General features: G+C 55.1%; 2 protein-coding genes across 2 annotated transcripts in view; both read left to right on the top strand.

The window, feature by feature from the left end:
• The window catches only part of CCNF (cyclin F), a 29,553-nt gene extending 9,801 nt beyond the window's left edge, over positions 1–19,752 (top strand). Inside the window, exons 9-17 of the mRNA XM_012441965.2 lie at positions 3,213–3,364; positions 6,565–6,729; positions 9,747–9,870; positions 10,175–10,355; positions 10,681–10,768; positions 14,128–14,227; positions 14,328–14,455; positions 16,250–16,419; positions 17,460–19,752. Of these exons, the coding sequence (XP_012297388.1) occupies positions 3,213–3,364; positions 6,565–6,729; positions 9,747–9,870; positions 10,175–10,355; positions 10,681–10,768; positions 14,128–14,227; positions 14,328–14,455; positions 16,250–16,419; positions 17,460–17,896 (1,545 nt within the window). The 3' untranslated portion in view covers positions 17,897–19,752. The remainder of the gene's footprint in view (positions 1–3,212; positions 3,365–6,564; positions 6,730–9,746; positions 9,871–10,174; positions 10,356–10,680; positions 10,769–14,127; positions 14,228–14,327; positions 14,456–16,249; positions 16,420–17,459) is intronic.
• Positions 19,753–21,287: 1,535 nt separating this feature from the next.
• Positions 21,288–25,878, top strand: TEDC2 (tubulin epsilon and delta complex 2). Its single transcript, XM_012441964.3, has 10 exons — positions 21,288–21,313; positions 21,410–21,508; positions 21,751–21,821; positions 21,942–22,350; positions 22,844–22,897; positions 23,239–23,329; positions 23,504–23,615; positions 23,717–23,818; positions 24,815–25,005; positions 25,327–25,878. The coding sequence occupies exons 1-10, from the start codon at positions 21,288–21,290 to the stop codon at positions 25,471–25,473; spliced, it is 1,302 nt and encodes a 433-aa protein (XP_012297387.3). The 3' UTR covers positions 25,474–25,878.

Below are 25,878 nucleotides of genomic sequence, written 5' to 3'. Positions count from 1 at the left end.
CGGGAAGCTGAGGCAGGAGAATTGCTTGAACTGGTGAGGCAGAGGTTGCGGTGAGCTGAGATCGCCCCATTGTACTCCAGCCTGGGAGACAAGAGTGAAACTTTGTCTCAAAAACAAAAAAAGGAGATCAGTTCAGGACTGGAACTGAGTCTTTTTTTTTTTTGAGATAGAGTCTCACTCTTGTTGCCTAGGCTGGAGTGCAGTGGCACCATCTCGGCTAACTGGAACCTCCATCTCTCGGGTTCAAGCTCTTTTCCTGCCTCAGCCTCGAGTAGCTGGGATTACAGGCATGCACCACCCCGCCTGGCTAATTTTTTATTTTTAGTAGGGACGTGGTTTCTCCATGTTGGTCAGGTTGGTCTCGAACTGTCAACCTCAGGTGATCTGCCCACCTTGGCCTCCCAAAGTGCTGGGATTACAGGTGTGAGCCACTGCGCCCGGCATTGGAACTGAGTCGTAAAGGACAGGTACACAGCGAGAAGAGCTGGGAAATGGGATATTAATCTCTCCCCATCCACCCTTGCCTCTCAGCCAGCAGCCACTTAATTTTCGAATGCTTATGAACTACAGCTGCTGTCAAAGTTCGTACCACTCTTGAAAGTTATCCCATAAGTAGAACAAAACTTGAGGCTACTTGAGAGCATGTGGAGTCCCTTCCTGCTTCCTCTTCCTATTACTGCCTTGCTTGCCATGTCACCTGCTCACCAAGTCATCCAGGGCTAGAGACAGGAGATCAAGCATTGGTAGACTCTCCCCTCACAGCTGCAAAGAAGTTGTCAGGGACTGGGCACCGTGGCTTATGCCTGTAATCCCAGCATTTTGGGAGGCTGAGGCAGGTGGATCACGAGATCAGGAGTCCAGTCCAGACTGACCAACATGGTGAAACCCTGTCACTACTAAAAATACCAAAATGAGCTGGGCGTGGTGACATACACCTTTAATCCCAGCTTCTCAGGAGGCTGAGTCAGGAGAATCACTTGAACCCAGGAGGCAGAGGCTGCACTTAACTGAGATTATGCCACTGCACTCCAGCCCTGGGCAACAGAGCAAGAGTCCATCCCCCCCACAAAAAAAAAACAAAAGGAAATCATCAGGGCCAAGTGCAATGGCTCATGCCTGTAATCCCAGCACTCTGGGAGGCCAAGGCCGGGGGTGGGGCAGGGGGATCATCTGAGGTCACGAGTTTGAGACCAGCATGATGACACACTGTCTCTACTAAAAATAGAAAAATTAGCCGGGCATGCTGGCGGGCACCTGCTACTCAGGAGGCTGAGGCAGGAGAATTGCTTCAACCTGGGAGGCAGAGGTTGCAGGGAGCTGAGATCGTGCCACTGCACTGCAGTCTGGGCAGAGCAAGACTCTGTCTCAAAAAAACCAACAAAAAAAGAAGTTGCCAGGACAAATCAAAGAAAGCCCCACTGCCAAATAGATAGAAGCTTGTTCTTGTCACCCTACCAAGTGGGTGGCAGAGTGATTTGTGCTCACATGCTAGAAACAAAATTACAGATTGATAATGGACCAGCCCGACGTGTTATGGCACATTGTGGTGTTCACGTCCAAAATGTCAGTCAACAGATTTACAAGAAGGCCAGGAGTGGTGGCTCATGCCTGTAATCCCAATACTTTAGGAGGTTGAGTTGGGAGGATCGCTTGAGCCCAGGACTTCAAGACTGGCCCTGGCAACATAGTGAGATCCCATCTTGACAAAAAATTCTAAAATTAGCTGGATGTGGTGGTGTGTGCCTTATAGTCCCAGCTACTCAGACAGGAGGATCTCTTGAGCTCAGGAGGTCAAGGCTGCAGTGAGCTGTGATCACACCACTGCACTTCAGCCTGGGCTGCAGAGGGAGACCCTATCTCAGCAAAAAAAATTTTTACAAGAAATGCACCAATGTAGGTCTGTTGGAAACTCAGGGTAATCAGTAAGAATAGGAAGACCCTGATGGAAGTTGAGAGGGCCTCAGTTGATTGTCAAAAAAGAGGAAATAGGGCCGTGCTCAGTGGCTCACATTTATAATCCCAACACTTTGGGAGGCCAAGGCGGGAGGATCACTTGAGGCCAGGAGTTCTCTCTCCGTTGCCTGGGCTAGACCACAATGGTGTGATCTGAGCTGCAACCTCTGCTGCCTGGGTTCAAGCCTTCTGAGTAGCTGGACTACAGGCGCCTGCCACCACACCCAACTAACTTTTGTACTTTTAATAGAGACGAGGTTTTGCCATGGTGGCCAGGCTGGTCTCGAACTCCTGACCTCAAGTAATCTGCCTGCCTCGGCCTCCAAAAGTGCTGGGAATACAAAGTGCTGGGAATACAGGGGTGAGCCACTGAACCTTGCCAAAATAATAATAATAAATAAATCAAAAGAGGAAATAAACTCAACTGGTTAGAAATTGCAATGTTCAACCTTACTCCTAGTCATAAGTGCACTTTTAAATGAGATATTTTGGGTGGATCACATTAGCAAATTTTATGTATATGTTTTTGAGTGGCTAGCTAGTAACTTCTAAAAATAACTGTTTTTAATCATCACAGTGCTTGGTTGTATGAAGCTGTGATGAAGCGGGTTCTCCCAATCCTGAGTGTAAACATTGGCATAAGCCTTTCAGAGAGCACTGGGGCATGTGGCCAGAGACATAACACAGCTGCCCCAGGCATTAACCATGTAAGGAACTGAGACCTGAACCAGGGTGGAAAGGCAACTGATATTTCATGATACATCTTTTCTCACATCATCTCCTTCTTATTCAAAAAAGAATAATGATTAAAATCTGAGGCAAGACACGGTGGCTTACGCCTGTAATCCCAGCACTTTGGGAGGCTGAGGCAGGTGGATCACGGGGTCGGGAGGTTGAGACCATCCTGGCCAACGTGGTGAAACCCAGTCTCTACTAATATACTAAAGATTAGCCAGGCGGGGTAGTGTGCACCTGTAGGCCCAGCTACTTGGGAGGCTGAGGCAGGGCAATTGCTTGGACCCAGGAGGTGGAGATTGCAGTAAGTGAGATCACGCCACTACACCCCAGCCTGACGACAGAGCAAGACTGCATCTCAACAACAACAAAAAAAGCCCCAGTCAGCCTCTTTCCCGAAGGTTTAAGTTGAAGGAGGGCGATGTTTCCGCATACATTTGCTCCCTGAATGACCCTTTGCTTCAGAAGCGGAAAACCGCAGCACGGCTGCTGCCTCACGCTCTTGTTTGTCTTTTCCTCCTCAGCTGTCTTTAGCCAAAGCCTGTGCAAATGGAAACCAGCTTGGACTGGAGGTGAGAGCTTCCAGTGAGATCGTCTGCCAGCTGTTTCAGGCCTCCCAGGCTGTCAGTAAGCAGCAAGTCTTCTCTGTGCAGAAGGGACTCAATGACACAATGAGGTGAGGCATTCAGGCCAGGGCTTCTAATCAGAGCAGCGCGACAGCCAGCCTCCAGAGGAAGGGAGCCCTTTCCACTTAACTCCAGTCACCCGCCACAGGGCAGCATAGAGTCCCCTTTATCACCTCACCAGATACCCCCACTTGGGTGTTTTTTAAAACTGGTAATGCTAAGTTATCATGGACTTTTTGGAAGAAAACATCCTACTCTGCTTTCTTCAGTTACCTTTTTTTTTTTTTTTTTGAGACAGTGTCTGACTCTGTCACCCAGGCCAGAGTGCAGTGGCATGATTTCAGCTCACTGCAGTCTCTGCCTCCCAGGCTCAAGTGATCCTTCCACCTTACCCTTCTTAGTATTTGGGACTACAGGTGTGCACCACCACGCACAGCTAATTTTTGTATTTTTCGTAGAGACAAGATCTCACTATGTTGTCCAGGCTAATCTTGAACTCCTGGGCTCAAGCGATCCTCCTGCCCAGTCTCCCACAGTGCAGTGATCTTTTTCAAACTACAGAACACATTGAACACCTTTATTTTTTTTAAGATAGGCTTTCTGTCACCCAGGGTGGAGTGCAGTGGTGTGATCTCCGCTGACTGTGATTTCCGCCTCCTGGGCTCAAGCTTTCCTCCCACCTCCGTCCCCCAATTAGGACTACAGGCACCACACCTGGCTAATTTTTATATTTTTAGTAGAGACAGGGTTTCACCATGTTGACCAGGCTGGTCTCGAACTCCTGTCCTCAAGTGATCTGCCCACCTCAGCTTCCCAAAGTGCTGGGATTATAGGTGTGAGCCACCACACCTGGCCAATCCTAGCATTTGGGACTCTGAGGAGGGAGGATCACTTAAGCCCAGGAATCTAAGACCAACCCCATCTCCATTTTTAAAAAAGAACTATCATCCCTTCCCCAAGAGAGGGCTGATGTTCCTTTCTGACAAACGCACATTCACACTCACACACAGTCTTAGGGATATAGCACCCCTTTGCTCTACATTAAATGACACTGGCCAGGTGCTGTGCCTCACCTATAATACTAGCACTTTGGAAGGCCAAGGTGGGAGGATCACTTGAGGCCAGTTCAAGGCTGCAGTGAGCTATGATCATGCCAGTGCACTCCAGCCTGGGCCACAGAGCAAGACCCTGTCCTCAAAAAAAAAAAAAAAAAAAAAATATATATATATATATATATATGTATATATATATTTTAAATGGCACGAGGCCGTAGTGCTGTTGAGTTCTGTGCTGCCTGTGTGGTGATGGCAGCCTCTTTCCCTCTTTCCGTTGGAAGAAATAGGCTGATAACACCTTCTAACCTTCTGGATCTGCTCTTGCTTTCTTTTTTTTTTTTTTTTTGATGTGTTGATACTCGTGTGTGGGCTTTTTTTTTTTTTTTTTTTAATTTATTTACCAGGGAGCTATATCGTCTGATATGAAGTGAAGGTGCATTCCCCATTTTAAAGTATGCAATTCTGTGGTCTATTTTTATTTTTATTTCATTTATTTATTTATTTATTTATTTATTTTTGAGGCAGAGTCTCACTCTGTCACCCAGGCTGGAGTGCAATTGGGCGATCTCGGCTCACTGCAACCTCTACTTCCCGGGTTCAGGCGATTCTCCTGCCTCAAACCTCTTGAGTAGATGGGATTCCAGGTGCCTGCCACTGCACCTGGCTAATTTTTGTATTTTTAGTAGAGATGGGGTGTCACAATTTTGACCAGGCTGGTCTTGAACTCCCGACCTCGTGATCCACCCACCTCAGCTTTCCAAAGTGCTGGGATTACAGGTGTGAGCCACCTTGCCCAGGCCTGTTTTTATTTATTTATTTATTTTGAGATGGAATCTTGCCCTGTTGCCCAGACTGGAGCATAGTGGCATGATTTTAGTTTACTGCAGCCTCCACCTGCTGGGTTCAAGCAATTCTCCCATCTCAGCCTCCTGAATAGCTGGGACTATAGGCATGTACCACCATGCCTAGCTAATTTTTGTATTTTTTGGTAGAGACAGGGTTTCACCATATTGGCCAGGCTGGTCTTGAACTTCTAAACTCAAGTGATCTGCCCTCCTCAGCCTCCCAAAGTGCTGGGATTACAGGCATGAGCCACTGTGCCCGGCCCAGTGGTTGTTTTTAGAAGTTAGATCATTAAGCTTGTTAAATCCATCTGCTTTGAGTAAGCTTCCCAGTCTGTTCACGGTAGCAGCCAGTTTAAACCTTAAACACCTGACCCTTGCATGGTCTCTGTTCTAGAAGGAAATAGAGGCTGATCTGCTTCTCCTCTGCCCTTCTTTTCATGCTTCGGCTCATCTTCCTCTCCTCCTCTCCGCCGCTGAAGATGCTTCTGCCTGGGGTGACACCTGACACCTGTTCTGCCTGTCCAGCAGAATTGCACATCCTCCCATTCCTCTATCACATTCTGTTACTCTGACCCCTCTGCTTGAAGACAAGTGTCTGCAGCTGGGTGTGGTGGCTCATGCCTGTCATCCTAGCACTTTGGGAGGCTGAGGAAGGCAGATCACCTGAGGTCAGGAGTTCAAGACCAGGCTGGCCATCAAGGTAAAACCCAGTCTCCACTAAAAATAAAAAAATTACCTGTAGTCCCACCTACTAGGGACACTGAGGCAGGAGAATCGCTTGAACCCAGGAGGTAGAGTTTACAGTGAGCTGAGATTGTGCCATTGCACTCCAGCCTGGGTGTCAGAGTGAGACACTGTTTCAAAAAAAAGAAAAGGACGCAAGTGTCTCCATTCTATTCAGAAGGCATTTACCATATTGGGTATCCTGTGGCATTCCCTTGCAACTGTCTACCTTCCCCTGCTACCTGCACGCCCCAAGGTGCAGGGTTGATTGCTGCATAAACAGCTATGGGCTGACTTTTCACTCTGCGCCAGGTCAAGGTCTCACAGCGCTTGTGTTTTGGAGCACTGGGAACGTGTGGTCCTCTAGGAGGGAGACGGGTACACAGGTGTGCAAGTCCGTCCATCTCCCAGGAACACCGTCAAAGGGTGTGGGGCCTGCTTTGGGGCTGCGACCCACCGAGCCTTCCGGACTTCCTGGGGCATGGGCTCCCCAGCCTGGGTCCCAGGGTAAATCCATGATTCTAGAGCTACCCAGGATTTGGTCAGGCCCAACAGGTGGGGTTGAAATTACAAACAGGGACGCGTGGGGAATGCCTGCCCTAGTTCTGGCTGCTGTTCTATCCACAGGTACATTCTGATTGACTGGCTGGTGGAAGTCGCCACCATGAAGGACTTCACGAGCCTGTGCCTGCACCTGACTGTGGAGTGTGTGGACCGCTACCTGCGGAGGAGGCTGGTGCCACGATACAGGCTACAGCTGCTGGGCATTGCCTGCATGGTCATCTGCACCCGGTGAGAAGCCCCCTCCGTCTGGCCAGCAGGGACATACTGGCCCTCCCTGGGTTCAGGGGCACTGCCCTTCATGTGTTCCTCACTGGTTCTTTGTTTTTGTTTTTGTTTTTGTTTTGAGATGGAGTCTCGCTCTTTCACCCAGGCTGGAGTGCAATGGCACGATCTCAGCTCACTGCAACCTCTGCCTCCCAGGTTCAAGCAGTTCTCCTGTCTCAGCCTCCTGAGTAGCTGGGACTACAGGCAGCCACCACCACGCCCAGCTATTTTTTATATTTTTAGTAGAGATGGGGTTTTACCATGTTAGTCAGGCTGGTCTCAAACTCCTGACCTCAGGGATCCACCCTCCTTGGCCTCCCAAAGTGCTGGGATTACAGGTGTGAGCCACTGTGCCTGGCCCTCATGGGTTCTTGAGTCATGAGCCGCCTGGTCAGACGTGAAGTGCTGAGCTGAGAGCCTTCCACAGGCAGGGGTGGCAGAACGGCCCTCGGCATGTGGGGGTTGCTCTGTGGGGCACCTGCATCCAGGCATTTTGTCGTGGCACAGTGTCTAGGACCCAGTGTGGCCTCACTCTGGCAGCCACAGGTTAGACCCCCTGTCCCCTGGCTCCTCAGGGTGGCAGGGTGACTGATTAGGGAGGGTGGCAGTCAGCTGCCCTTCTCTGAAGTCGGGTTCTGAAGTCTGTTGCCAGAGTTTCCTATACTCCCGGAGTCAAGGGTTTTTTGTCCCCCACTGGTGCCCTGCAGTGCCCACTCCAACCACAAAGGTGGCTCTCAGCTGCAGGGTGCATCCTCACACGGTAGCCTGTACTTTTCATATCAGACCACTGCTCTCCTTTACCCAATGCTGGATCCCCTAGTTCCGCCTTTGGAAATAGTGTGGAAATGATTCTCATAATATGTTTTGCATTTCCTAAACCAGCTGTCCCCAGCATGGTCTACATCTCCCTAGGAAATGCTTTCCAGACCAACTCATCTGTAGCGCCTGGTGGGCGAGGGTAGGTTTGGCTGCACACAGCTTATGTGTAAGCTACAGAGACTTGTTTCTCTCTTGCAACCCAGAGGCAGAGGATCCAGGCTCAGGTCATTGGGATGATTTTTGTTTCACGAGGAAGCAAAGGAAGCCCATCTCCCATCTTAATCTCTGCCACCAATTAGGGTGCTCCCCTTGTCCCTGACACCTGTACCTGTCACATTCACCTTTGCACTGAGCCTCGTCTTGTGGCCACATCTCACCAGCGGGAACCGGGAAGTGTCGTCTCTTTGGGCCTGCATGTGGCAGCAGCTCGAAGCAGTGTCATTCCCATGGAAAGAGGGAGCAGCCCCTGCCGCAAGCATCCAGAGCCGTCGTCAGATGTGCTCTTCAGCCGGAATCCAGGGTCCCAGGTCTTCTGACCTGAGAAGGTGGAGTGGCTGCCTCCCTGTATCTAACTGCATATCCCTCACTGCAGCCTATGACCAAGCTCCTGGGTGGCAAACTGGCTGGCCGTGAGAGAATAACGCTAAAAACGTTTCAGTGAGCTGAGTCCACTACCACAAGACCTGGTTGCAGTGGTCCATATAACTGTCACCACGGCTCCCTCAACGTCTGCCTTATTCTCTTTCTTTTTTTTCCTAAGTGGGTGTTGCAGGCACGGTGGCTCATGCCTGTAATCCCAGCACTTTGGCAGGCTGAGGTGGGCAGATTGCCTGAGTTGAGGAGTTTGAGACCAGCCTGGTCAACATAGGGAAACCCCATCTGTACCAAAAATACAAAAAAAATTAGCCAGGCGTGGTGGTATGCACCTGTAGTCCCAGCTACTCGGGAGGCTGAAGCATGAGAATCACTTGAACCTGGGAGGCGGAGGTTGCAGTGAGCCAAGATCGTGCAACTGTACTAATTCAGCCTGAGTGACAGAGGCAAATTCTGTCTCAAAAAAAAAAAAAAAGTTTGAAAGGCTGAGCTGCTCCCCACCTCTGCTCTCAGAGCAGCACCTTCCTTGCCCCACCAGCCCCCTCACACCCCACTTGGGGCTCTCGTTGGCCACTGACGTCTCGTCTTTTTGGCATCTGCAGCCCCCACACTGGCAGGCGAGGTCCTTGTGCCTCTTGTCCTCTCAGTCAAGCTGATGGCACATGCAACCTGCAGAGGCCCCAGGACGGAGCAGCCGAGGAACTTGGCCTGAGTCCCAGGGGAAGGTGCTCTGGGGGCTGCTGGAGCAGCATGTTCCCTGATAGTTGGTGCTGGTAGATGGCAGAGAACAGGGTGATCACTGCCTGGGGACAGTCAGGATTTCTGCGGCCACACAGTGCCGGGCACAGACTTTGCAACAATCTTGGGGCACTTTGCCTCCAATTCCTAGATGTGGTGGTTCACCCACCTTCTGGGTCTAAAACATTTCCACCCCACTCATAGAGCCGTCACGTGACAGGCAAGTCTCCTCTTGGTGTTTTTCAGCAAGCTGAATGCTCATGGCACTCTGGCCTTTTGCAGACATTTGTGAGTCTGCCTAACAGCCCTGCAGCTTTCTATCTGCCTTGTGGTTCTCATCCCTCTTTCCAGTACTTTCTGACCTCCTCCTGTTATTATTATTATATACATTTTTGTTTTGTTTTGTTGTGTTTTTTGAGACAGGGTCCTGCTCTGTCACCCAGGCTGGAGTGCAGTGGTGTGATCATAGCTCACTGTAGCCGCAACCTCCTGAGCTTAAGCAGTTCTCCCACCTCAGCCTCCCAAGTAACTGGGAATATAGACGCAGGCCCCCATGCTCTGCTAATTTTTTATTTTTAACCTTTTGTAGAGATAGGGTCTCGTTTTGCTGCCCAGGGCGGTCTCCAACTGCTGGCTGAGCTTTCCTCCTGCCTGGGCCTCCCCTAGTTAGCCGCAGGCAGCTGGATCCATTATGTAGCCTCCTTTTGTCACCAAAGCCTAAAGCCATGGCTCCCTCCCTACCTTGAAGCCTCCTAAAGCCTTGGGTCCCTGCCTCCCATCCCTGCCCCAGGAAGTGGGCTCTGCACCGAGACCCCTTCTCGGCGTTGCAGGTTCATCAGTAAAGAGATCCTGACCATCCGGGAGGCTGTGTGGCTCACGGATAACACGTACAAGTACGAGGACCTGGTGAGAATGATGGGCGAGATCGTCTCCGCCCTGGAAGGGAAGATTCGAGTAAGCAGTGGTTCCATTTTCCTCGTTAATCTTAGTTGTCGCTGTGCTGGAGGGTGGGGTGGGGGGCATGCAGCTTTCCTGCTGTGGGAGGGCCTCATGGACCCAGAGGGCAGCTGTTTCTGCTGTGCCCAGAGCCACAGAGCAGGAGGCCACAGTTGCACCATATCGCCATCTGCATTGGTGCCCTGCACGTACAGCATTGGCATGAACATCATCTGGGCCACACCCTACGCTGTGCTTGCACGCAGCATTGCACAAATGAGCTCCGAGTGCTGAGAGCCTACACCCACTCCCTGCTGCCTAGGTCCCCACTGTGGTGGATTACAAGGAGGTCCTGCTGACGCTAGTCCCTGTGGAGCCGAGAACCCAGCACCTGTGCAGCTTCCTCTGCGAGCTCTCCCTGCTGCACACCAGCCTGTCTGCCTACGCCCCAGCCCGCCTGGCCGCCGCAGCCCTGCTCCTGGCCAGACTGACACACGGGCAGAGTAAGGAGCGGCCTTTCCCAGGGATGCCTATGTCGGGGAATGTGCTCACATAGGAGGAGGCTGTGGGGAGGAAAAAAGTCCAGCCTCCATTTGTCCTGGTTACCTCTGGGGGGCGAGGTACAGCATAGCTCCTAACTTCAGTATGTCCCAGATTTCTGACCTTGAGCCTGCATGTCCTGTGTGGGTTTTTTTCAAAACTATTTTTGAAAGATTGTAACCCTGAGCTCCAGGAAACTCCGCAGCAGAACCCACAGAGCTACCGGGCGGGAGTGGTCAGGTGGCTGTCACCATGGCCCCTCCATCCCTAGCCTGCTCTCCTCCCCAGCACAGCCCTGGACCACTCAGCTGTGGGACCTCACCGGATTCTCCTATGAGGACCTCATTCCCTGCGTCTTGAGCCTTCATAAGAAGTGGTGAGTATGAAGGAAGTGAGTCATCTGACTAGACTGTGCCACAGTGGGTAGGGCTCGAGCCCCTTGAAGGGCATCTGCTTCCTCCTGAGACAACTGGCAGTCACATGCAGATTTTCCTTCAGTGAATGAGGTACAGGAGGTCTTCCTCAGAGCTGATGTTTAAAAATTCCAGCTGGCACTTTGGGAGGCCAAGGCAGGCAGATCATTTTAGGTCAGGAGTTCAAAACTAACCTGGCCAACATGGTGAAACCCCACCTCTACTAAAAACATAAAAATTAGCCAGGCGTGGTGATACATGCCTGTAATCCCAGCTACTCAGGAGGCTAAGGCACAAGAATTGCTTGAACCCAGGAGGCGGAGGTTGCAGTGAGTTGACTCCAGCCTGGGTGACAGAGCAAGACTCTGTCTCAAAAAAAAAAAAAAAAGAAAACTGCCTGGCGTGGTGGCTCATACCTGTAATCCCAGCACTTTGGGAGGCCAAGGCAGGCAAATCACCTGAGGTCAGGAGTTCGAGACCAGCCTGGTCAACATGGTGAAACCCCGTCTCTGCTAAAAATACAAAAATTAGCTGGGTGTGATGGCACACACCTGTTATCCCAGCTACTCGGGAGGCTGAGGCAGGAGAATCGTTTGAACCCAGGAGGCGGAGGTTGCAGTGAGCCAAGATCGTACCCCTGCACTCCAGCCTACATGACAGAGTAAGACTCTGTCTCTCCCCACAAAAAAAAATTCCAGGCCTTTCTTTTTTCACACCTTTTTCACATTTAGAGCATCTGCTCCCAACCCAAGCTTGCTGCATAGGCAGCAGAACATGCTAGAAGAGATGAGGGCATCTCCCTGACCTGTGGTAACTTGCGCGTGTGACAGGTTGTCATCTAGCTCAGGTGCTGGCACGCCGTGGCCCCAGGCCGCATCCGGCCGCTTTTGTGAATGGGGTTTTCTTGGCAGCAGCCACCCTCATTGGTTTCCTCGTCGTCTGCAGCTGTTCTTGCTCTGGCAGTGGCTGAGTTCATAGTACAGCAGAGACCACGTGGTCCCCAGTGGGAAAATACTCTCCTTCCCTTGAGAGAATGCCTTCTGCCCTGATGCAGCTGTTGGGATAGAACGATCCTCCATCTCATTGAGAAGATGGAACCTGCAGGCGAGTCCCTTGCCCCATCATGCCCAGCTGTGGCCCCCTCTCTGACCCAGCCCTGCTTGGCTTCTCTCTACTTGCCCTGGCCCCTCTGCCCTACTGTCTGCTGGGCCTGGCCCAGCCCTCACTGCATCTGAGCTCTTCCACTTGCCCTGGCAGCTTCCCTTCAGCCCACATTGGTTTGTTCCAAGCAGTCCATGAAGCCTGCACCATGGGCGGGGCACTGGAGGAGAGGCCAGGACAACAGAGAGTTCAGAGGTCAGGTTGTGACAGGAAAAACAGCAGGCCATTGCAGGTCAGGCGGCACGGGCGGGTGTGGCTCCATGCACGGAGTGCGGCTGAGGGCACCTGAGCATCTGCAAAGGGGGCAGTCATGCTAGGGCCCAGTGCAGACCAGCTGGGCCAGGGCCGTGAGTGGAATCATGGCAGTGAGGGGCACGGAGGATGTGCATGGGGCTGAGTTTGCATCCAGCCAGGCGACCTCCCTCTCCCCTCCTCAGCTGTGCTCACAGACTTGCTCCTCCCACCTCTTGGCACCCTCACTCCCTAGTCTCCCCCTTCCCTGCTTCTGCCATGACCTCCGTTTCCTCAGTCAAATCCAGCAGACTCAGCTGGTGTGAGCTTTATTTTTCCTGTTTTGAGTTGGGGGACCAGGCTGGAGTGCAGTGGTGCCATCCTAGCTCACTGCAGTCCTGACCTCCCTGGCTCAAGGGATCGTCTCGCATCAGCCTCCCAAGTAGCTGAAACCACAGACATCACCACACCAGGCCCAGGTGGGCTTTTCTCCAGCGAGCATTACGTTGACCCTCCCTCCCTCGGGGGCCTTGGCTTCCTGAACTAGACCTTGCGGCATGGGTGGTGGTCTCTCTTCTCCCCTACCCAAAGGGGCCAGGGAATTCTGGCTTTCTGCCACTCCTCAGACTCCTTTCCTGGGAGACTTCACCACTTCCAGGATTCAGACCACATCTCAACCTCAACCTGCCACCCCACTGCCAGCATGACTCAGCCAATGGCCTGTTCTAGCCCTGGTGTTGTGCACGAAGCCCTGTGCTCCGAGCCGAGCCCGCCACCAGCCTTGGCTGCTTCTCCATCCCTGCACCCTCGCCAAAGCACTTTCCTCTTGCACTGACAGCCTGAGGGCTGGAGCTATACGTGGCGGCTGCCCGGCCTCCTGGAGTACTGTGGCAGCCACCCTGCACGAGTCCTGTGTGTGCCACCCAGGGCCTTACTGTCGGTTTCCAGGATGAGATCAGAACTCCCTGGGGGTTCCAGTGCCCCTGAGCAACCCCTTCTCTGGCCCATCTGCTGTTTCTCCCCGATGTTGTGCTGCAGCCACAGGGTTCCTGGTGCTGTCTCCTGGGCTTTGGTGTGTGCTTCTGCTCATGGTGCTTTCTCCTGCAGTGCCCAGACCCTGTGTGGAAGGGTCAGTGTGGATCTCACCCCCCTACCTTTGTTTACGGGGAGCACAGATCATCCCCTGACACCGGCTGTTTCTGGGTTGTGTTTATTCTCTTCTTCCTGAAGAAATTAATTTTTTTTTTCCAAACCAGATAAATTAGAAACATTTATTTACAAACTAAACTTCCTTTTATTGTGTGATTTAATGGGCTTTTAGTTTATTCACACAGTTGTGCTTGTCATCACAACAATCACATTTAGAACATTTTCACATCCCCAGAAGGGACAACACACCCCTCAGCTGTCACCCTCCAATTCCCTGAAACTGCCTTAGCCCTAGACGACCCCCAGTGGTCTACTTTCTCTCCACGGATTGTCCCCTTCTGGACATTTTGTACAAATGGAGTCACAGGACAAGTGGCCTTTTCTGTGTGGGTTACTTCCCTGGGTGTTGTGTTTGTGGGTCTGTCCATGTTGTGGCATGTGTCCCTGCTTTGTTCCTTTCATGCCTGAATAATACGCCACTGCATGGACCACATGTTTATCCAGCCCGCGGCTGGTGGACATTTTGCCTTTTGTCAACAGTCCTGTGATGAACATTCTAGCACAGGTTTCCACGTGGACATAGGTTTTCCTTTTTCCTGGGTCTGTACCTAGAGGGAAATGGCTGGGTCCTATGGTGGCTGCGTTTAACCATTTGGGGAACTACCAAGTCAGATTCCAGAGTGACCACCATTTTGTATTCTCATTGCTTACTTGGGGAACTGAGGCCAAAAATGGGGTTGGGGGTGCCTCACGTGTCCACTCCATGTGACTCTGTTTCCAGCTTCCACGATGACGCCCCCAAGGATTACAGGCAAGTCTCTCTGACTGCCGTGAAGCAGCGATTCGAGGACAAGCGCTACGGAGAAATCAGCCAGGAAGAGGTGCCTCCCTCCCGACACCTGGGCATCTCATGGGGTGCCGGGGTGTGGGTGGGCCTCGTCCTTGGGGCCTCTGTGCCCTCTAACTCTGGCTTCTCCTCAGGTGCTAAGCTACAGCCAGTTGTGTGCGGCATTAGGAGTGACACAAGACAGTCCCGACCCCCCAACCTTCCTCAGCACAGGAGAGATCCACGCCTTCCTCAGCTCTCCCTCGGGGCGGAGAACCAAACGGTTAGTTATCCCTTGTCCTAGCCCAGTTCCCTCAGCGGTGCCGCTTCCTCACACAGAGAGGCCCTCCAGGCTTGTCAGGGAAGCAGCAGATCCCAGGACAGAGACCCTGGGACAGAGCCCCGCTGTCAGGCCTTGGGCCCCTGCGTAACCTCCACCATCTCCAGCCCAGGTCTCCTTCCTCCGGGGCTGTTGTCTCGCGCTGAATGGGCTCCCTATGGATGGTTTGAGCATGCGGGAACCTGGCCCCGGCTCCAGCCCTCCCCGTGCCTGTCATGTGCATCCTGGGCTTCTTTGGTCCACGATGCCACTGTCACCCCGGCGCTCCAGTTGTAACCTATTCCCATCCCCAGCACTTCCCTCGCCACCTCTGTGGACCTGTGTACCCGCCTCTCCTATCTCAGTAGCTTGGTTGTTCCTCCTGGAGTTAACTTCCTCTCTCCACCTCACCCATCTGGAAAACTTCTATCCTGCAAAGCCCAGATGAGCAGGGCCCTCCCTGTGCTGCTGGCCTGCCTCTGTGACTCCTTAGCACCATGTGCACCCATGAGCTTCCCAAGGGCAGGCACTGGGTGACTGTCAATACAGGACCAGGCAGGCCTGCCTCTAAGAGTGTTGTGTGGGGAGTGGGCCCCTGGAAGGAGACCCTAAACTTCTGGGAGCCCTGGGGAAGCAGCTGAAGCCCGTGCTGCTGCCACTTTGTCCCTGAGAAGCGTGACAGCACTTTCCATTGTACAGAAGGCAGGAGACCTGGCCCTCCTATCTCACTCCTCACACACACCCTGACTCTTCCTGGGGCAGGGTCATCACAAGGAAAGGGAAAGTCCACGCAGATACACACTGCTACTCCAGGAGGGGGCCTGGCCCTGGCCCTGTGCTCAGCCTCACTGTGTCAAACCCGCTTCTCAGAGGCCCCTCACAACCCCATCAGTCTTCTGAGAGAGACCCTCCTGGGTGACACTGGGGTAGCTCTCCCCACCCTGCCTTCCTACCAGGCCCTGGGATCAGAAAGTGGAAAGGCTTGGCTGGTGTGGTGGCTTTTCCCAGGCTCAGGCTCATACTCTGGCCTCCAGCCCCATCCTGGGCAAGACTTGACCCCAGTTGGGTGTGGGTGCAAGCACTGCCCAAGCCAGACCATTCCATGCAGTCTGCCTGGCGCTGGGCTGAGCGCAGTCAACACCAGAGGGGCCAAGTGTGGTGGTTCACCCCTGTAATCCCAGCACTTGGGGAGGCCCAGGCGAGTGGATCACTTGAGGTCAGGAGCTCAAGACCAACCTGGCCATCGTGGTGAAACCCCATCTCTACTAAAAATACAATAATTAGCTGAGTGTGATGGCGGGCACCTGTAGTCCTACCTACTGAGGAAGCTGAGGCAGTAGAATCGCTTGAACCCGGGAGGCAGAGGTTGCAGTGAGCCGAGATTGCGCCACTGCACTCCAGCCTGGGTGACAGAGCAAGACTCCACCTCAAAAAAAAAAAAAAAATCACTGGAGAGTGGCATCATCCTAGGGGTTTCCAAGGGACCAGGTAGTTGGCACAGGCCCCACAGCTGAGCCAGGTGTGCTGGGGTTCACACCCAGACCTGGGGCCTGAGTTCGCCTGAGCTGCCCTCCATGTCGGCCGTGCCTCAAGGGCTTATACCTGTTTGAGCTTCATTGGCATTTTGTACACAGCAGACCCTTCGGGAGCACGCAGTGACAGGCCGGGGCATGTAGGTGTTAGAGGCAGGTGCGGAGGACCCAGCCTCCCAGCGCTGCCACCCATGACCGGGTCTCCTGGGCTGTCTCCCCCTTGCAGGAAGTGGGAGAATAGCCTCCAGGAGGACAGGGGCAGCTTCGTCACCACCCCTACTGCAGAGCTGTCTAGCCAGGAGGAGACGCTGCTGGGCAGCTTCCTCGACTGGAGCCTGGACTGCTGCTCCGGCTACGAAGGTGACCAGGAGAGCGAGGGCGAGAAGGAGGGCGATGGTGAGTGTGCAGCTAGGGTGCACTTGAGAGAACATTGCACAGACAGCGGCCGTCACTGAGGGCCTCTGCGCACCTGGCCCTGTGCATGTGCTGTGGGAGGGAGGAGGATGTGCACAGAGCAGGGCCTGGTGGGCGGGGCCAGCTCCTGCCCCACAGGGGAGCATGTCCAGACACCAGGAGAGTGAGAGGAGGGGAGAGCCCCCAAAACACCCCAGCTCAGGGCTTTTCCCACCGCACAGGGATGAGAGGACTTAGCCACACCTGTCCACCACAGCTCAGGGCTCCTCCCACCGCACAAGGACGAGAGGACTTAGGCCACACCTATCTAGCTCCTGCTGATTCTGTGTTGGGAGGACCTTAGTAGAATTATGGAGGTAGAGGCCCAGTCTGGAGCTCATGATAAGACCTTTCTAGGCCAGGTTTGGTGGCTCATGCCTGTAATCCAAGCAATGTGAGAGGCTGAGGCAGGAGGGTCACTTGAGGCTAGTTCAGGACCAGCCTGGGTGACGTAGCAAGACGAAAAATTTAAAAATTAGCTGGGTGTGGTGGCTACTCAGAAGGCTGAGGTGGGAGGATCTCTTGAGAGCAGGAGGCAGGAGCTACATGAGCCTTGATCATGCCACTGCACTCTAGCCTGGGCGTTCTTTCTAGAATATTGAGATGTGCCCACGTGGTGTACATGAGACTCCTCACTGCCCTTCTGGGATCAGTGCCCTGTGCAAACCCCAGGCAGACCGCAGGGGTCCTTGCCAGAAGCCCAGTTAGGACGAGTCCTGGCGATTTCCCAGTTGTTTGCTTCTGCGTCCACTTGGCTTGAGGTAGATGGCCAGCTTATCATCTCCACTGTTGGGGTCATGGCGGGCAGCTGTCCAACTTTGGAAGAGCCCTGTCACCCATGGCTTCTTACCACAGGAGGGCAACACAGAGGTCCATAGCAAGGTAGAAGATTCTTGACCTGGACTTCAGGGTCCTGACCTGGCAGGGGTCTCCCCTGATGCTTGGGTGTGACACAACCTCCCTCCCCACCAACCTTCCTGCAGTGACAGCTCCCAGTGGCATTCTCGATGTCACCGTGGTCTACCTGAACCCAGAACAGCATTGCTGCCAGGAATCCAGTGATGAGGAGGCTTGCCCAGAGGACGAGGGGCCCCAGGACCCACAGGTGTCGGCGCTGGACACCCAGATCCCTGCAGTCCCAGGACCCGAGTCCCCGCTCTGCACCAGCCAACAGCCAGGGAAGGACATCACGACCTCAGGGTACTCCTCCGTCAACACCTCAAGTCCCACAAGCTCTGTGGACGGCAGCTTGGGGGTCCTGCCCCGATCTACCTCAGTGCTGTCTCTGGACAGTGACTCGCACCCACAGCCCTGCCACCATCAGGCCAGGAAGTCATGTTTACAGTGTCGTCCCCCAAGTCCCCCGGAGGGCAGTGTTCCCCAGCAACAGGTGAAGCGGAAAAATCTGTGTGCACAATGAGGAGGAGGGCATGAACTGGGGCTTGTGAGGCTGTGAGTGTGTCAGCGTGTGTGTCACGGTGGATGTGTACTGAGGGGGCTGCTAGCCAGGGGTGGGAGCACAACATAGGATTGCTGTGTAGACCCTGGCGGCCTTTGCACAGAGCAGAGAGGGTGACTTGTGGCCACCAAGTTTCTTTCTCCATGGGAGTTGTGTGAGTCATCAGAATGTCCAAATGAGGGTGAAGAGCTCAGATCCATCTCTTTGGAAAGTTTAGCCTCAAAGCAGTCAGCCGCACCGCGTGGAGGGCACCTCTCTCTCCTTTCTGTGTCCCACTGTCTCTGGAAACTTCAGCCTGTGTGTGTCCTGGTCTTCCCAGCCCCACCAGAGCCCTGTGCCAGGAGCTGACAGCTTTCACTCAGAGCACGTGTGCCCTGGGTAGTCAGACACCACTCGAGCCCCTGCCCACGTCTGTCTGGTTTGGGGCCCCAGTCGGGAGTTGACAGCTCGGAGCATACCAGTGTCCCTTCAGTGTGTCCCCTCATCCACCTCGGCCTGCGTGGGCACCCACTTCCTTCTGGGTAGGGCTTCCGTCGCCAGGGCGCCTGTGTCCCTGCACACTGTGTGGACTGCCTTGGCCACAGGCCCACTCCCTACAACATGTTAGTCATTTTAGAGCTCTGTCCCAGAGGCGTTTGTCTGACCCACAGATGGTGTCAATGTGAACACCTCTCTTTGTGCTGAATTTCTGGGCCATTCTTTTCCCATCTTTATTTCTAAATTTTCTTCTTCTAAGATGCAAACAAGAGAAAAACTTACAACAGAGGGTATTAAAAAAACAAGATTCCCACCATTATTTAGGCTTAATTGCAAAACAGAAATCTTACTCCAGCCCCTCAATGCCATCCTGACACTCTTTATGCAAAAATAATCTTCCCAGAGAGGCTAACCAGAAAAAACTTGAAGTCCTCTGTAACATTTGAGGTGACTGAGAGGCAGACGAGCAGAGCAGTCTGGGGCCATGTCCTGGCTGATCCCAGCTGCAGCTCTGCTCTGGGCACCCATGGGAGGGAGGCAGATGCTCTAGTCTTTCCCGCTGGCTACGGAGACTCTGGTCTCGCATGAAAAGGGAGGCTAGGAGACAGCAGCCCATGCCTGGGGAGCCTGCCTCCAGCCAAGTGACCATGGCCTCTCCCAGGGACTGGGCTGACCACAGCACACTCACCCTACTGCCATCCTCTTCTGTTTCCTCTGGAAATGTACGAAGTGTCCCCAAGATGCTTTTTTTTTTCTTTTGAGACAGAGTTTTGCTCTTGTCGCCCAGGCTGGAGTGCAGTGGCGTGATCTCAGCTCACTGCAGCCTCTGCCTCCCAGATTTTCCTGCCTCAGCCTCCCGGGTAGCTGGGATTACAGGCACCCAACCATGCCTGGCTAATTTTTGGATATTTAGTAGAGTCGAAGTTTCACCATGTTGGTCTGGCTGGTCTTGAACTCCTGACTTCGGGTGATCCCCCAGTTTGGCCTCCCAAAGTTCTGGGATTACAGGCATGAGCCACCACACCTTGGCCCTCAAATGCTTTTGAACCAGAAACCCACGACTGGGAGATGCTCACTGAGTGACTACTTTTCTGTGTGTTTGTGTCTGAGGCAGCTGTCTTTTTTGCTACTAGAAGGGACTTCTGGCCACCCTGGGTGGGGCGTGTTTGGGGTAAGAAACCAAGCGTTGGAACTGTAGACCTGTCCTGTTGGCTGTGTGCCCCTGGGCATGTGTGGGCCTCAGTTTCCTCATTTGTAAGAGGGGGCGATGATACCTACCTCACAGGGGTGTTGTGAGGATTAAATGTGAGGAGTATAGTGGCAGATGAGTGATGGACGTCCTTTGCTGCCTCGGCCCCTTTTCTGGGGGCTCTTTTGTCAAAATCCCAACTCTGGATGGTGACGGAGGAAACCACTCTGGGGGGACCTGGCACTGCCTGCCTGTGGTGGGTTCCTGCATCTCAAGTGCTGACTCAACCTTTCCCAGCCTCCTCCTTCAGAGAATCTCCAGGGAGGCAGGGCAACCGGCAGCCTCCCCCACCGCTAACAGAGGGGCCCACCCCCAGGACTGGACCAGAGCTGCCTGGGTCCCAACCTCCCTGACAACTCTGTGCCCTTCTGCGGTGGCACCTTCCCATTAACAACTATGGAACAGACTCACCTGTCCCATCTTTAAACGGCACTTCCAAGTCTGTTCTCTCTCCAGCTACTGCCTGGGATTTCTTCGCCCCTATTTATTTATTTATTTACTGATTTTTGAGACAGTTTTATTCCTCTTGCCCAGGCTGGAGCACAATGGTGTGATCTGTGCTCACCACAACCTCTGCCTCCCAGATTCAAGTGATTCTCCTGCCTCAACCTCCCAAGTAGCTGGGATTACAGGCGTGCACCATCACGCCCGGCTAACTTTTCGTATTTTTAGTAGAGAGGGGGTTTCTCTATGTTGGTCAGGCTGGTCTCGAACTCCCAACCTCAGGTGATAAGCCCACCTCTGCCTCCCAAAGTGCTGGGATTTCAGGAGTGAGCCACCACACCCGGCTTTATTGTTTATTCTTAATTCCAACTATGTGAAGCCCTGCTGCCCTGCTCACTTCCACCGTAGGTGTCCCCTATGTCACTGAAGGCCCTGTCCTCCCATGCTGTGTACACTGCCTAGGCCTCAGCAGTGCTTGGCCTGCGGCCCACTCCCTCCTGCCACTGCCTCGTGTTGCCTCTGTGACACTGTCCTACTGCTCCTCCACCTCCCTGGCCATTGCATGGGCCCCATTTTCCGTGGCTTACCTGTCCCTACCCGAGCCTCCTACCCCACCAGGGGTCACCTTGCCAGGCCCACTGCACCAGGGTCTGAGCTTCCTCCCCTCTACCCAGTGCTATCACGTCACGTATCCAAAAGTGAACATGTCTCCTCCCTCATCCGTGCTCCTGATGCGCCATCTTCATCTCCAGCAACGCTGTCCTCCTGCCTGGCCCTGTGCTCTGTGGCCCGGCGTCAGCAGGACGGCTGATCCCTGCGTTAGAGCACTTTGAGTAAGAACAGATGGAGCCGCTCGTATAACCTGCACAGGTGCCCTGCAAGAGGAGCGCGAGAAGCCCCCCCATCTACCCAGTTACCCAAACCAAAAGCCCGGAGTCGCCCGCAGTCCCCTCCCTGGCGGCCTCGGGACCCAGCTCCGAGCGGGAGTCCCCACCAGACCTAGGGGGCAGGAGTGGGCGGGGCTTGAGGCTGGCCAGTAATAGGGGAGAGAAAGCTTCGGGGGGACGGACCCCGATCCCTGGTTCAGGATTGGGCAGCCCGGCCGGGAAGGGGCGGCCTTCCCGCCCGGAAGAGGCGTGGCTCTTCGGAGGCGGCAAATTGCAAGGAGACGCCGCCGGCTTCATGCTGCCCCGGGACTGCTCGCGCCGGTGAGGCCTGCGCAGCGGGAGGGAGCGGGAGGCGGCAGGCATGGGGCCCGAGGCCCGACGCCAACAGAGGTGCTGAGCTGCCGGTGCGTCCCCCAGGCTGGTGACCGAGCTGCAGGGCGCCCTGGACGCCTGCGCAGAGCGACAGCTGCAGCTGGAGCAGAGCCTGCGCGTCTGTCGTCGGCTGCTGCAGGCCTGGTAGGCGGACCCCGGGACCCCCTGGCCAGACCTCCCTCGGCCCCTCAGAATCCTGCAGCGAGCCACCGGGACTGGGAGGTCGGGCCCAGCCGCGCACTTACGAACTGCTTGTTGTCAGTGCCACCCCCCTTACCCTGCAAGCTCTGAGCTGGGGGCCTGCGGTGGGGCCCGGCGGCCCCCTCGGGTCTTTAGGGGCTGGGCGCTGCCTCCTGGCTGTGCAACCGCTGCCCATGTCTTCTCAGGGAACCAACCGGGACCCGGGCTTCGGAGCCACCTCCAGGGCCAGAAACTAATGAAGAGGACCCGCCTCCAGGTAAACCTCCACCGCCACCTTCCCCAGGTGCTGCTCTGGCCAGTCTTTTAGCGTGCAGTTGTGACGGACCCTCCTGGGGACAGTGAGGAGGGATCGCTGCATAATTCTTGGCTTTCACAGCATGCACACCCAGTCCACAAGACCTCAAAGAGCTGGAATGTCTGACCCAGGCACTGGAGAAGGCTGCACGGGTTCGAAGAGGCATCACTAAGGCTGGAGAAACAGACAAGGCCCCCAGCCTGAAATCTAGGTCCACTGTCGATCCTCCTGGCACGAAAGCCTTTGCCCCACCCCGGACCCCAGGCCGAGCTGGTGGTCATGCTTCAGACACGAGACCCACCAAAGGCCCCTGCCAGACCACAGTGTCTGCCAAGGGCCACTCTGAGCGCCAGCTGCTGTCACTGGGGAATAAGACTCGTGTTGGGACAGGAGCTTGGGCCCCCAGGCCTGGACCGGGCCTCAGGGACCAGCAAATGGCCCCATCAGCTGCTCCTCAGGCCCCAAAAGCCTTCACACTCAAAGAGAAGGGGTAGGTTTCCCCGACCTTCACTGGAGGGACCTCTGTCTCTGCCTGCTGAGACCCTGGCTAGCAAGGAGTCTGGGATTTAGGGTGATAGGGAGGGCAGGGCGTTAGTGGCATTGAGCCCTGGGCACACCTCTGAGGCTTGTGCTTGGAAGCTGGCAGAATGAAACAGCTGTGTGACGGTGTCCGGGTTGGTACCTTCAGGATGGGAAGTACTGGAGCTTGTCCTGCCCTCCTCTGTGGCTGTCCCCTTATCCACGCAGAGGCTCCAGGTGGGCTCTGCTCACGGGGCCCCCTCTTCTCTCTACTGGGGCAGCACTGGACCTCACAGCTCCCATGGCCACTCTGGAAGCCCTGTCCAAGGGGGCTTATCCTTAGTGGGGTCAGGCGTGGGAGAGGGGCCAAGAAGCTTCATCCCTGATTGGGCTCTGACCAGGAGATGGGACTTGTAGATCTCAGAGCAAAGCAAGGCTCCTCTGAACACGGGCTTCTCCGACAGGCACCTGCTGCAGCTGCCTGCGGCATTCAGGAAGGTGGCTTCCCAGAACGCGAGGTGAGGCTAGGTCTTCGGCTAGGCAGGGGCAGAGGAGAACCGGGAGGCATCATCAGCTTGGGGACAGGTTTGAGAGACTTTCCAGCGGGTCTCTCTGCTCCCTTTGCTGAGTGGGGTCACTGTGATGTTAAAACTCTGTCAGCTGGTCAGCTCTATCCCCTTGTCCCAGTCAGTGTCTTGGTTCCCTGTGGCCTCTAGAGGCCCCTCCTGGCATTCAGCAGAGCCAGACACCTAGCTTGGGGTCCCCGCCCTGGCCCTTGCCTACCTCCCAAGGCCCAGCTCGCTGTCTGGAATAACCATGTCCCTCTGTGGTTCCTGGGGCGCCCGATGTGTGCACCCAGCCTGTGGGCCCAGCTCAGTTCCATGCAGACCAGTGATTCCACGGATGCTGCTGCTGCCAAAACCCAGTTCCTCCAGAACATGCAGACAGCTGTATCCTTGCTGGGCTCACGGGAGCCCCGGGGGCCTCTGGCTCTGAACCTGGTGGCTTTGTGGAGCAGCCCCAGGAAGGGCTGGCGTGGGATGGCCAGGGCCACTCCCCGGACCCGGTCGTTGGTGGGAGCAGAGGGGCTTGGCCACAGGGAAGTTTTCCTGACCCATGTCCAGTCAGGCAAGCCCCAGCCCAGGCTCAGCGCTGAGGAGGTGGAGGCGGAGACAGGGCGCCTTTGGAAGGCCTGCTCACTGCTGAGACTGCGCATGAGGGAGGAGCTCTCAGCAGGTGTGTGGTCCTGGGCCTGTCTCGGGAGGAGTGTGGAGGGCTGGTGCAGGGAGGGTTTCCAGACTGCCACGGACCCCACCTGCCCTCCCTGACTTCTGCAGCCCCCACGGACTGGATGCAGGAGTACCGCTGCCTGCTCACGCTAGAGGGGCTGCAGGCCATGGTGGGCCAGTGTCTGCACAGGCTACAGGAACTGCGTGCAGGTGAGACCCCACCCTCATCCTGCTGCCTGCACCGAGGTCTGGACCAGGGACAGGGCGCAGTAGCCAGCCTTATCTGTGCCTCAGGGAAGGGTGAGCAGCCCAAGGACCAGAAGCAAGTTGGTGGGCCCTTCCACCCCTCCCGCACCACTCCCCAGTGTGCTTGGTCCTCTCCGGTTGTCCTGTGGGAGCTGCCAGCCTTCCTTCCCTCCTCAGGGCAGCTCCCCCACCTCGCTGCTCCCTGAACACAGAACCTTACTGCTCTGAGCAGTTGCTTAATCACCCAGTTTTTGAAAAAGTAGCATGTGAGGCCGGGCACAGTGGCTCACGCCTGTAATCCCAGCACTTTGGGAGGCCGAGGTGGGCAGATCATTGAGGTCAGGAGCTCGAGACCAGCCTGGCCAACATGGTGAAAGCCTGTCTACTAAAAATACAAAAATTAGCCAGGTGTTATGGCGCACGCCTGTAATCCCAGCCGCTTGGGAGTGTGAGGCATGAGAATCGCTTGAACCCAGGAGGCAGAGGTTGCAGTGGGCTGAGAGAGACACTCTGGGTGACAGAGCAAGACTCAACCTCAATAAAAAAAAAAGGAAAAAGTAGTGTGTGAGAATCAGCTCCTGGGAGGTGACTGGCCTCGTATACAAGAGGGGGTTATTTATGGACTATAGAGCTTCCTTCTTCCTGTGTATTTTCTAATGGCTTGAAGTTTTAAGAGTGAAGATACACCATTTGTCAAAAGAAAAGCCAGTCTCACAAAAGTCATGCTTAAACACAATAGAGCCCTCCACAGCCAGAGGGCCCCCCACAGAGGACTTCCTGCCAGTGAGTCCACGCCCCAGTCACACCATCTTGCACTGGGCTGTCCTGAAAGCCCACCTTTCCCTGCTAAAGGCAGGGCAAGTGGTGCAGATACCCAGAGAGCCAGGTGCTGGCCCACAGGAGAAGCTGGACCCTGGGTTCAGCTGCCACCCCAAAGGCCACATCCTCTTGTGCACACAGCGGTAGCAGAACAGCCGCCAAGACCGTGTCCTGTGGGGAGGCCCCCGAGAGCCTCGCCATCCTGTGGGGGTGGAGTGGATCCTGCATGGAGCTCCCAGCTGCTTGTCTACTCCAGCACCCAGGAGCTGCAGACCCTGGCAGCCCTCAGGCTTCGAGTGGCCATCCTGGACCAGCAGATCCACTTGGAAAAGGTGCTTCTGGAAGAGGAGGTTGGGGGGCAACAGGGCACCTGGGGTAGGGGGGCTGTCGGCCACAGGGGTCTGCAGCCTTGAGAGGAGGAGGACCCGAGGGTAGGGGCTGGACTGCTCCACTCCCCAGGACCCAGGAGGATGGGGGTGAGCTTGGGGTCTGTGTGTGGGTTGGGAAATGCACTGGTCACACTGGGCTAGGGACAGCAGAACGGAGCATGGAGCCTCAGAAGGAGAGGGGCTAGAGCATGGGGGCCTCGAAGCCTGTCCTGGGATTGCCCTGCGCCTAGGTGGCCTGAGATCTTGGCCCTGCCCTGCCCCCAGGTCCTGATGGCTGAACTCCTCCCCGTGGTAAGCGCCACACAGCTGCAGGGGCCACCCTGGCTGACCCTTTGCCGGGCTGCGCACAGCCTGCTCTGTGAGGGAGGCGCACGTGTCCTCACCGTCCTTAGAGATGACCCTGTGGACTGAGCCTTTCCTGTGCTGCCCCCACCCGCCTCCCAGGCCTCAGGACCACCTGGGCGCTGGCCTGCCAGGGAACGTCCCCTCAGCCCTCTTCAGAAGGGGATTGGGGATGTCTTCCCTGGCACTGTGCTCTGGGACCCAGAGATGCCTGTAACTTCCCTGGGAAACCTGGTGAAGTGGATGGGGTAGCCTCACTGGCTCTTCTCAGGACAAGTAAGCCTGCTGGTCAGGGCTGGCTTTCAGCCTTCCCGAGGCTCCTGGACTCCAGTGGCCGCCTTTCTTGGCTCCCTCTGTTTTCTCACTGTAAACCAAAGAGCGGCTTGTGTGATATTAAAGCTACTGTAGAAAGCATTTGTACTGATTGATTTTTTTGAGACAGTCTCACTCTGTCACCCAGGCTGGAGTGTAGTG

The sequence above is a fragment of the Aotus nancymaae genome, unplaced genomic scaffold (genome assembly GCF_030222135.1).
Source record: "Aotus nancymaae isolate 86718 unplaced genomic scaffold, 86718_ANA_hifiasm-v0.15.2.pri h1tg000049l, whole genome shotgun sequence".
In the NCBI taxonomy this organism is placed as follows: Eukaryota; Metazoa; Chordata; class Mammalia; order Primates; family Aotidae; genus Aotus; species Aotus nancymaae.
This window is presented reverse-complemented; position numbering and strand designations above follow the sequence as displayed.

Bases quoted from the DNA above. Each gene is read 5' to 3' on its own strand.
- TEDC2 (XM_012441964.3), top strand. From the start codon at position 21,288: ATGCTGCCCCGGGACTGCTCGCGCCG. The intron at 21,822-21,941 runs GTAAACCTCCAC...TGGCTTTCACAG, and splicing joins TGAAGAGGACCCGCCTCCAG to CATGCACACCCAGTCCACAA. The intron at 22,898-23,238 runs GTGAGGCTAGGT...GTGTGCACCCAG, and splicing joins GTGGCTTCCCAGAACGCGAG to CCTGTGGGCCCAGCTCAGTT.